Source organism: Bufo bufo, chromosome 10, assembly GCF_905171765.1.
Source record: "Bufo bufo chromosome 10, aBufBuf1.1, whole genome shotgun sequence".
Taxonomy (NCBI): domain Eukaryota; kingdom Metazoa; phylum Chordata; class Amphibia; order Anura; family Bufonidae; genus Bufo; species Bufo bufo.
In genome coordinates, this window is record NC_053398.1 from 32,050,834 (window position 1) to 32,063,373 (window position 12,540).

At 42.4% G+C, this 12,540-nt stretch overlaps 1 protein-coding gene across 1 annotated transcript in view; it reads right to left on the bottom strand.

Annotated features, from left to right (window-relative positions):
- Positions 1-12,540, bottom strand: part of LUZP2 (leucine zipper protein 2) — a 605,558-nt gene that overhangs the window by 250,209 nt on the left and 342,809 nt on the right. Inside the window, exon 4 of the mRNA XM_040408869.1 lies at positions 10,212-10,293. Coding sequence (XP_040264803.1) covers positions 10,212-10,293 — 82 coding nt within the window. The remainder of the gene's footprint in view (positions 1-10,211; positions 10,294-12,540) is intronic.

Sequence of the window (12,540 nt, forward strand, 5' to 3'; positions counted from 1 at the left end):
TGACATACAGTATACTTTTTCCTTAGACGGTGTCCATTGTGGACAGTGACATTAGCTGCGCTACATCTCCAGTATAACGTCTACACATCCAAAAAATATCAGTGACATCAGGTGTACTTTTTATGTAGACGGTGTCCACGGCGGACAGTGATATTACCTGGGGTACATCTCCTGTGTAACGTTTCCACATTCAAAATACCTGTGACATTCCCTGAAATTTTATATTAGCCACTGTTGACATCAGCGACATTATCTGCGGTATATCTCCTGTGTGACGTTTCCACATCCCAAATACCTTTTTTAAATTTTTTGTGCATACACTTACAAATCCTACGCTACTGTACATGTGACATACTTTCAAGCATATATAACATTTAATATGAAGAAGGCGAGCAGAAAGGGACAGGGAAGTGGCCGTGATGCTGATGGTGCACACAGAGGCCATGGCCCTTGGCGCATTGAAGCTGTGCCTGCTGCCAGAGCACAAGAAAAACAATCATCCACGATACCTAGCTTTATGTCCCAGGTTGCAGGCTGGCGCAGGACAACGCTCTCGAAGTCAGACCAGTACGAACAGGTGGTCAGTTGGATTGCAGCAGATAATGATTCCAGTCAGTTAAGCACCACCTTGTCTTCCACCAAGTCCAGTCTCAGTAGCCAAGAGTCTGGTCAACAAAATCCTTACCCTGATACTCTTTCCTCCCACCATAGAGAGTCTTGCCAAACAAGTGATCCCACACTCGGATATTCCGAGGAGCTCTTTTCAGCCCCATTCCTTTATTTGGACTCTCAACAAGTGAGTTTGAAGAGGGACGTGAGATCTTGTGGATTGATTCCCAAACTCTTGAGCAATTAGTGAAGATGAGACACAGTCGTCAATAACTGAGGTTGTTGTTAGGTCAACAAGTTAGGAAGATAAGCAGAGTTAGGAAGTGGAAGAGGAGGTGGTAGACGATGAAGTCACTGACCCAACCTGGGAAGGTGGCAAGCCGAGCGAGGACAGCAGTACAGAGGGAGAGGGATCCACAGCACCGAAACAGGTAGGAAAAAGCAGTGGGGTGGCAAAAGGGAGAAGGCAGGTCACACTAAACAGGCCCGCAACTGTTCCCCCAAGCACACCCTTGCGGAAATCTCCCTTGCCAAGGGGTAGGTGTTCCGCAGTCTGGCGCTTTTTTGAGTAAAGTGCGAAAGACAAAAGAATTGTAATTTTCAACCTGTGCCATACAAAAATAAGCAGGGGCATGAACACTAGCAACCTCACCACCACCAGCATGATCCGCCACATGGCATCAAAGCACCGTAATAGGTGGGCCGAACACCTGGGTAAACAATCTGTGTCTGTGGGTCACACCACTGCCTCCTCTTCCCCTGTGTTACATGCTGGCCAATCCCCTGTCGAAGGTGCAGGCCCGGATGCATCCCGTCCTGCACCTGGACCTTCGCAAGCACCATCAGCGACCACATCCACTTCCGTGTCCCAGCACAGTGTGCAAATGTCCTTACTCCAGGCATTTGAAGGCAAGTGCAAATAGCCACCCACCCACAGGGCATAGCACTACATGCGCAACTTTCCAAATTACTGGCCCTGGAAATGTTGCCATTTAGGCTTGTGGACACTGAGGCCTTCCGCAGCCTGATGTCGACGTCCGTCTCTCGTTACGCAGTCCCTAGCCGCCACCATTTTCATGGTGTGCCGTGCCCGCCTTACACCAGCATATGTCCCATAACATCACCCGTGCGCTGACCAACGCAGTTACTTGGAAGGTCCACTTAACCACTGACACATGGACAAGTGCATTCGGCCAGGGATGCTACATTTTCCTGACGGCACACTGGGTGAATATTGTGGAGGCCAGGAGCGAGTCGTACCCTGGGATGGCACAGGTGCTACCGACGCCAAGGATTGCGGGCCCTATGTGGATCAGGGTTTCCGCCAGCAACTACTTTAGTGGCTCAAACCCCCACTTCTCCTCCTCCTCCTCCACTTCCACCTCAGAATTATCCGCGTGCAGCACCAGTCAGTCATCAGTCGGTATCTGGAAGCAGTGTAGCACTGCAGTGGGGAAGCGGCAACAGGCCGTGCTGAAGCTGATATGCTTAGGGGACAATCAGCACACCGCTGCAGAGCTGTGGCAGGGGATAAGAGACCAGACTGAGCTGTGGCTCTTGCCACTCATGCTAGAACCAGGCATGGTTGTGTCTGATAATGGCCATAATTTGGTGGTGCTTTGGAGCTTGGCAAGCTCACACACATCCCATGCCTAGCCCAGGTCTTCAACTTAGTGGTTCAGCGGTTCTCAAAACCTACCCCAATTTTACTGAGCTACTGGTGAAGGTGCGCCGCGTGTGTGCCCATTCCTGCAAGTCATCGACAGCTACAGCCGGTCTGTCAACGCTTCAGCAGCGCTTGAAATTGCCAGATTACCGGCTGTTGTGCGACATGAGCTTGTGCTGGAACTCGACGTTCCACATGTTTGCCAGGCTTTGTGAGCAGCAGAGGGCAGTAGTGGAATAACAGCTGCAACATGGTCGTCACCTTTCCAGTCAGCTTCCGCTATTCATAAGCAAGGAGTGGGCATGGATGTCTGACCTCTGTGAGGTTTTAAGAAACTTTGAGGAATCAACACAGATGGTGAGCGGCGATAACGCTATTATCAGCATTACCAATACACTTCTGTGTCTACTCAAACGCCCGCTGCTCACAATTAAGGACGGCACTTTGCATGTGGAAAAGTTGGAAATGGTGGAAGACATTACACAGGGTGATAGCCAGACCAGTTCGTCTTCTCAGCGTGAATTGGACGATGAATAGGAGGAGGAGGAAGAGCAGGAGATGGTTGCCTCCGCTGCAGAGGGTAGTACCCATGGAAGTTTTATTCCATCTGTTCAGCGTGGGTGGGCAGAAGAGAAGGAAGAGGATGAAGAGATTGAGAGTCATCCTCCTGATGACGACAGCAAAGTCTTGTCTGTTGGTACTCTGGCACACATGGCTGACTTCATGTTAGGCTGCCTTTCCTGCGACCCACGAGTTATACGCATTTTAGACAACATAGATTACTGGGTGTTCACTCTTCTGGACCCCTGCTACAAAGATAACTTCTCATCTCTCATTCCTCTGGTGAAGAGGACAAGCAAAATGGTGCAATTCCAAAAGATTCTTGAAAAATTGCTCCAAGAATTTTCATCTGACAATGCTGGTGGCAGAGTCCGTAGTTACTTGGGCAACCGAGGAGGGGAGCTGAGGGGATCACACAGCAGTTCCAAAAGAGGCAGGGCAACACTCTCCAAATTTTGGATGATGGTGAAGGAGTACATAGCAGACCGTGTCAGTGTCCTCAATGATCCTTCAGTGCCTTACAACTACTGGGTGTTTAAGCTGGACACGTACGAACTGGCGCTCTACACCTTGGAGGTGCTGGCCTGCGTTAGTGCTGCTGGTGGCATTATAGCAGATAAGCGTATCCGCTTGACAATTGAAAATGCTGACAGGTTGACTGTTATAAAAATGAACAAGGCCTGGATTGACCATGACTTTTCGACTCCACCAGAGGAAAGCTGATGAACATAAAGGTACATTAAATGTGTTGTTCATAATGTACTGAATACACTGTATTCCCATGCACCCCTTCCACCACAAACAAGGGTATATGGTTGAATTTTCCTTTTCTCATCCTCCTCCTCTTCCATCATATCAACATGCTTATTCGTTGTATTTAATGCCCTCGCATATACACTCACCTAAAGAATTATTAGGAACACCATACTAATACGGTGTTGGACCCCCTTTTGCCTTCAGAACTGCCTTAATTCTACGTAGCATTGATTCAACAAGGTGCTGATAGCATTCTTTAGAAATGTTGGCCCATATTGATAGGATAGCATCTTGCAGTTGATGGAGATTTGAGGGATGGACATCCAGGGCACGAAGCTCTCGTTCCACCACATCCCAAAGATGCTCTATTGGGTTGAGATCTGGTGACTGTGGGGGCCATTTTAGTACAGTGAACTCATTGTCATGTTCAAGAAACCAATTTGAAATGATTCGAGCTTTGTGACATGGTGCATTATCCTGCTGGAAGTAGCCATCAGAGGATGGATACATGTTCTCATTCTGTTTACGCCAAATTCGGACTCTACCATTTGAATGTCTCAACAGAAATCGAGACTCATCAGACCAGGCAACATTTTTCCAGTCTTCAACAGTCCAATTTTGGTGAGCTCGTGCAAATTGTAGCCTCTTTTTCCTATTTGTAGTGGAGATGAGTGGTACCCGGTGGGGTCTTCTGCTGTTGTAGCCCATCCGCCTCAAGGTTGTGCGTGTTGTGGCTTCACAAATGCTTTGCTGCATACCTCGGTTGTAATGAGTGGTTATTTCAGTCAACGTTGCTCTTCTATCCGCTTGAATCAGTCGGCCCATTCTCCTCTGACCTCTAGCATCCACAAGGTATTTTCGCCCACAGGACTGCCGCATACTGGATGTTTTTTCCCTTTTCACACCATTCTTTGTAAACCCTAGAAATGGTTGTGCGTGAAAATCCCAGTAACTGAGCAGATTGCAAAATACTCAGACCGTCTGGCACCAACAACCATGCCACGCTCAAAATTGCTTAAATCACCTTTCTTTCCCATTCTGACATTCAGTTTGGAGTTCAGGAGATTGTCTTGACCAGGACCACACCCCTAAATGCATTGAAGCAACTGCCATGTGATTGGTTGACTAGATAATTGCATTAACGAGAAATAGAACAGGTGTTCCTAATAATTCTTTAGGTGAGTGTATATGCCCATCGCATGTAATGTTTTACAGGGTTGGGTCAGCTCACCAGCAGGTCCTCGCATATAATTTTTTAGAGGGTCAGCTCACCAGCAGGCCCTCACCTACAATGTTTTACAGGGTCAGCTCACTAGCAGGCCCTCGCATATAATATTTTAGATGGTCAGCTCACCAGCAGGCCTGCACCTAAAATCTTTTACAGAGTAAGCTCACCTGAAGACCCTTGCCTACAACCTTTTAGAGGATCAGCTCACTAGTAGACCTTCACCTACAATCTTTTACAGGGTCAGCTCACCTGCAGGTGAATTAAATTTAATGCCCTCGCATATATGCCCTTCACATATAAGGTTTTACAGGGTCAGCTCAGCTGCAGGCCCTCGCATATAATTTTTTAGAGGGTCAGCTCACCATCAAGCCCTCACCTACAATGTTTTACAGGGTCAGCTCACCAGCAGGCCCTCACCTAAAATATTTTACAGGGTCAGCTTACCTGAAGGCCCTCGCATAAAATGTTTTAGAGGGTCAGCTCACCTGAAGGCCCTTGCATATAATTTTTTAGAGGGTCAGCTCACCAGCAGGCGTTCACCTACAATCTTTTACAGGGTCAGCTCACCTGAAGGCCCTCGCATATAATGTTTTAGAGGGTCAGCTCACCTGCAGGCCCTCACCTACAACCTTTTAGAGGGTCAGCTCACCAGCAGGCCCTCACCTACAATCTTTTACAGGGTCAGCTCACCTGCAGGCCCTCACCTACAATCTTTTACAGGGTCAGCTCACCTGCAGGCCCTCGCATATAATTTTTTTAGAGGGTCAGCTCACCAGCAGGCCTCACCTTCAAGTCCAGTCTCACTTTCCAAGAGTCTGGGCAACACAATCCTCACCGCAGGGGGTCGCGTAACTAGTTATCACGGAGGAGTCTCGTTCGTTATCAGAATTAACCAGACAAATCGCTCCAGCAACTATGATTGTCCATGCACCACCACCCACAGAATCGAGAGCTATCAATCTGTCAGTCCTTTTCGTGTCCGGGCCGGGTGAGTTTGTTGAGTCAAATTAAGCCGCAGGCTCCACTCCTGGTGGTGCCCTTCCGTCAATTCCTTTAAGATTTAGCTTTGCAACCATCCTCCCCCCAGAACACAAGGACTTTGGTTTCCCGGAAGCTGCTCGGCGGGTCATGAGAATAAAGCCGCCAGATCACCGGTCAGCATCTTTTATGATCGTCTTCGAAACCTCCGACTTTCGTTTTTCATTAATAAAAACATTCTTGGCAAATGCTTTCGCTTTGGTTCGTCTTACAAAAATTTCACCTCTGGCGGTGCAATACGGATGCCCCCGGCCGTCCCTCTTATTCATGGCCCCAGTTCCGAAAACCAACAAAATAGAACCGGAGTCCTATTCCATTATTCCTAGCTGAAATATTCAGACGACCCGGCCTGTTTTGAACACTGTAAATTTTTTCAATGGTCAGCTAAGCAGGAGGCACTCTCCCATAATGTTTTAACTGGTCAGCTCAGCAGCAGGCCCTCAACCATAATGTTTTAGAGGGTCAGCTCAGCAGCAGGCCCTCAACCATAATTTTTTTGATGGTCAGCTCAGCAGCATGCCCTCGCTCCTAATGTATTAGATGGTCAGATCAGCAGGCCCTTGCTCCAAAGGCTTTAGAGGGTCACCAGCAGGCCATCAATCACAATTTTTCAAGGGTGTGTATGATGCCCTTCTTTATGTGTAACAAAGGGTGTATTGGAGTGCTGTTTCCTTGTAATTTTTGGCAGCCCTTTTACTTAGTGCATAGGCTTTATAAGTGTTGGAGTGCCATTTCATGACCAATTGTACCACAATGTGAATGAGGCCCTCCTTTATGTGATATACAGGTTGTATAGCATTGCCTCTTGCTTGAATTTTTGGCAGCACTTGCACTTTATATACAAGTAAATATACAGGAAAGAATGTTTCCTAACAATTTTTCCTCTAAAATTGATTTTATCTTTGGTTTTGTGCGTATTAGTCAGTCTGTAAAAGTGGCGTACTACTCGGACAACATCATTCCCAGCAGCAACCTGGGAGTCCAAGATGCATCCAGACATCATCCCCATGCTGTTCCCGAACCATTTCGGTGGTGTTTCCATCAATTTATGACCTTTTCCTATGAACCAGGCAGGGGGTGCCTGGTTTAATGCTCGGGTGCTCCCTTTGACTTCCATTATACTCGGGTGCTCTGTAGAACACCCGAGCATCCCGATGTGTTCAGACAGAGTACCCGAGCACTTTGGTGCTCAATCAACACTAATCCCGACGTGTTTGACCCGAGCACTCAAACACCCGAGCATTTTGTGCTCGATCAACACTACTCTCAACATTTTGTTCCCAAATTATGGGACATTAAAGCCCCATGACTGTTCTACTCTAGAATGCTGCCTAAAATTGCCTTGAAACTTTGTGTATGCAAATTTTACATAGCATCTGCCTTATTTTTCTTCCAGTTCAAAGTAATATCTTAAGAAAAACCTATTTAACTAATTTATTATAATAAAGATTACTTCAGCACTCTAGGTCTTCTATCAGTGATTATTCAAGTTTATTCACCAAGCCAAACAACATTTCAACTTCAAATACTTAAATAATCACTGAAAGAAGACAAAAAATGATGCAGTAATCTTTATTATAATACTTACGGGAGCCTGCAGGCTGGGACCTAACACTGCTTTCACCAGTGCCAAATGGAATTTGTATATCAACGGCTGAAGTAATTCAACCAGTAGTGCTGCGTTACTTTGTTTTGGAGAAAAACCTAGTTGTTGGCAGGTTATAAAAACTATAGGTGAGCAAATTGATTTGTTCATCAAAAATCTGCACAAGCGCAGTGGCTCTACTACTGTGACCTGAGCAGCAACTGTGCCATCGGTCGCCACCCAGAAAGCCCCTTGCTACTCAAGAACTCTTTGATGAACTAAACGATTCATACCAATCAATTTGTTAATGTTTAGTGAAAACGATACAATATCAAAATAATTTAATTCATGTTTTATTCTAGATGCATAAAATGAAAAAGTGTAGATAGTCTAATAAAGATGTTTAGCGTTTAGGCTCACAATAAATGTGGAAACATAAAAGTTTATCTGAAATTAAACAAAAATCTATCTTTTGGTTTCTAACAGTGCAATGGTCTTCTGTAGTGTTGAGCGAATCGAAGTCCATGAAGTGGACTTTTTGATCCGAATTTCAGAATAAATTTGATTCGTCATAAAGGCGAATTTCCTCATGCTTCGTGCTAGCGAATCAATTTAACCTGAAATAGTGTAAATTTAAAAAAAAAAAAACATACTTACCTGATCCATTTGCTCGTGACTGGCCGGCCTCCACCATCTTGCTTGAAGAACTCGCACGAAATCCCATGTGCGTTGACGTATGGCGTCAGCACGCCGGCCGACATGATGATGCCATCAGATCTTCAAGCAAGATGTCGGTGGCCAGCCTGTCGTGAGCAAATGGACCAAGTAGGTATGATTTATTTTTTATTTTTTATTTTACACTGTTATTTAAATCAGATGCTACACCTCTCAGATGCTGCATTTGTACATGCAGCATCTGAGGGGTGCAATGATGTCAGCAGCGCAATCGCCAATCCCTGTCATTGCACCCACTACTTACAAAGAAATGTGCTTCGCGACAAAGTAATTAGTCACAAAGAAAATTTATTTTGTAAAATTCAGCAAAGCAGCCAGATTGAATTTTCTAACACTTCGCTCATCTCTAGTCTGCTGCATTACCAGACATTCAGTAGTCCATAAACAAGATTGGCAATGTATTGAGAAGAAAAGCAGACTGCTTTCTAATCTTGGATAGCTTCTTTAAAGAGTAACTAAACATTTATTAAAGTTTATTCAGAAGTGTTCTAAATGTCCTAAAAATACAAGTCAGGGATGTGCAGATATGAATCTAAAGCACTATAGGCCTCCAGAACTTTGAGTGCCTATTTCCTTAGAAAAACTAAAAAAAGTAGATTAGAAAAAAAAAATTATAGCATATTTAGAACACTTCTAAACAAATTTTAATAAAAGTTGAGTTACTCTTTAAGACACAGATTTGATTTTCTATTACGATTTAGACAAACTGCAGCAGGTAAGCAAAAAGAGTAGAGAGCAGATATAAAGATGTGTCCTAACTTAACTTTCTTTCTCACAATGCAAATTTAATTAAATATTGCAACAGGTTTGCAAAACCCTAGAATGGCTACAAAACAAAACCACATCACAACCACTGGGTGGTAGCATATAAAAATGTATACCATAACATAAAAATGTATACCATACGCTGACAGAGTATTTCAAAATCATGAACTTCCAGTGCTGATCAGCTCGCATCACTCATCTCGGAATACTGTATTTTAAGCCAAGATGAAAGGCAAGGAGGGACACATCCACGCTTTAGGTGCAGCCATGTAAGATGCCACAATACCGCAATAAAGAAAATAAAATCAGGTACCATTATTCCTTGGCTTTAAATGACTGAGAGAATCTGATCCACTGATTGACTTGGACAAAAAGGGATCAATGTGCTATTCTTGCACAGCGCCCCTCTCTTGTCTGCCATATGTCTAGCAATGGTAGCCACTTTAACCTAAAAATGCTTTGTTCTGCTTCCTTCTCCCATAAATGACTTTTACAGAGAAGTTGGTGCCACAAATAATGGAGAGGAGCGGACCCCCTTGACCATTATGGAAAAAAATACCTGTACAAAACAGGAACCCATGACCTATTACATTTCGCCTTAAGTGGGGAAAATTGTCTTCTACCTCACAGGGTTTTTTTTTGCCTTCCTCTGGATCAACTTGCAGGATAACAGGCCGAACTTGATGGACAAATGTATTTTTTCGGCCTTATAAACTATGTTACTATGTATTATTAAACCTAGAGGCCAGTGTGAAAATTGCAGGATTTTATATATTATTTAAAATATAGATAGTAACATGGAAAATATATAAAAAACGTCAGCAAAGGTTCTAAAAAATATTTAACGCAATAGGCGATTCTTTGATGACACAATCCTTTTAAGAAGACTTTATCACATGTGAAAATTATTTGCTTCATACTTAATTTGCTGTGCACAAAGCTCTAGTATATGGGCCGCGGTGTCAAAGCTGCTAACATAAGAGATAAACACACAAAAAATTGGTTATCATCGCAATAGGAGCTTTCATCATTCAGCATTTAGCATTCTATAAATGTTAAATTCCCCATTACCCAGTAATGTAGCTCTCAGATTTTGCACACAAAGCCAGAACATTAGCAACAAAATAAGCTTTTATGTCACTTCAAATGCCTTCTACTTCATTTTAACACTAAACAAAGGCACAACAACTGAACACACAGATGACAAACAGGAAAAAGAAAAATGGTTGGAAAAAGTAATTGGAGGGTCACATGACACAAACACTTACAGTGGCCTGCTGCTTCTCAGCCTTTTCAGTTGCCTCATTAAGTTGTTTTGTGAATGTTTCCTGCAGGGACTTCATCTCTTCCCTAGTTTATTAGAAAAAGAAAGCGAGGCACGTTTAGAAAGGTTTTTTTTTTTTATTTCTACCACATTTTTATAGAATGTTTTAAAACAAATAATAAAGATGAAAAAAAAACTGTATATAGAAAGGAAGAAAATCTGAAAATATTATACTGTGCTGCATATGTACAGTTCTAGATCTACTATAGATCTACAGTAGTGACAATGTGTGGTTTTGTCCACAGGACTTGAAGTAAGCCTGTCTTTTGGTACCTTAGCTCAGACAGCTATCACACCATTAGATACTCCACAAGGAACTTTGTTCAAAACAGGGGAAAAAATTGTAATATATTTAGATTTTGGAATTTATACATTTCATTGACTCTAAATGGCCATCAAATAATAGGCAGATGTAACAAAGGTTAAAATGACACTTGACACATTGGGAGAGATGCATCAAGACCAGTGCTTTCTGCGCTGGAGGATGCAGGTGCACACTTCGTCATAAATTAGGTGCATCCTCTGGCAGTCCCTGCACCTAAACAGAAATCTACTGCAGAAAACTGCCATGCCCCCTTTCATTGAAAAGTAGAGAGGGCAGGGTAAAAACTGCCTTTTGAGACTTTTTTTTAACACCACTTTGCAGGCATTATACTGTATATTGATAACCTATCCTCGGGATAGTTCATTAATATCTAATCGGCAGGAGTCAGACACCCGTCACCCCCACTGATCAGCTGATCAGTGGGGTTGGCCGATGTTAGACTCCTGCAGATAAGATACCGATGACCAATCCTGAAGATAGGTCATCCATATATATTGCCTGCACAACCCCTTTAAGGTTTGCTTCAAAACCTAATGGTTGCTACATCTGCATATTGCAGAAAATGTTAACTACTGTCTATCTATCTTCAAACTATTCAAGTAGACAGTAAAGGAGGCTTTAGTTATCAATACTATTCCCTAAAGGTTGCTCTAATTTTTGCCCAGAAACGTTCACATAGATAAAGTTTGAAAAGATTAGTAATTACCCTTTTTTATTTTACCCGGCTTGTATATAAGATGCAAAGTCCATTAACATGCTTAAGTTATAAAAGTTTTATTGTGTTTGACAATATGCTCTCATTTTGTTCAGAGGTTTTCACATATAAAACATGTATTTATTAAATCATCAATAGACTCTACTCAAGTTGAAATTAGATTAATTTTACAAATTAAATGGCTGGCTGGATGTACGGAACTCAGTATTTCACTAAAGTCAGATTGCAAAAGAAATTAACTCATGGAAATTGTAAAGGATTATAGTGAAATGCTATAAATTTTGGGTCCCTTTTTTAGGTTCTGCAGCATTTTGAAACAAATGGTTTATGATCTTGACATTTTGGTCTCACTATGAAATGTACTTTCGAATTTGTGATACTTTTCATCATAATAAAGCGTAGTCAGAACCACATTGACTTACCACATCTAAAAGAATGATTTTTAGAAGAAAAGTGCATTTCCATTAGGCTTATCCGAAATCTTACAGATTCTAAGTAACTTATACATCAAAATACTATTTATTAAAAAGTAGTATTATACAGCACGCTACTAAAATAAGGTACAATGCAAAATTATGTGGAAACTATTGGATTATTTAAAGAGGTTACGCCAGGATTAATGTAAAAAATTCAAATCCGACATTATATAGTATATGACAATACCTTTCTAACAAACCTAGGACCAGCCCTGTACCTCACATGGATTCAGAAATCTCCATATTCACTGATCCAATTGCTCTGCTAAATTATCTTCAGCCTGGAAGCTGAACTTTCCCTGTAATTGCCACTGCTTCTTACATAACATATGGCTAGTGGCAGTTGAAGACTTAAACTGAGCATGTTCGAAAAGCTAAGTGAGATGGACAAAAAAATTAAGGGAAAGAGCAAACAACATTTGGTGCTATACAGATACATTTTATTGAATAGCTCACTGGCTATGCAAAATTTTTAATTACATGCAATTACAAAAGTATTTAAATCCTGGTACTTGTTTGAAAAATATAGAAATGCCTTGTAACATAACCATTTTAATTAATAAAAATGAGAAAATATGTGAAAATCTGAGACTTAAAGATCACACAAATGACAATGACAAACTAGTAAAGAATTTTTTCACATAGAGGACTAAAATTGCAGAGATGATTGTGTAGCTGGGGTGATTGCCTGGGAAGTCAGTGGCTGCTACAGTCAGGTCCATAAATATTGGGACATCAACACATTTGTAACATTTTT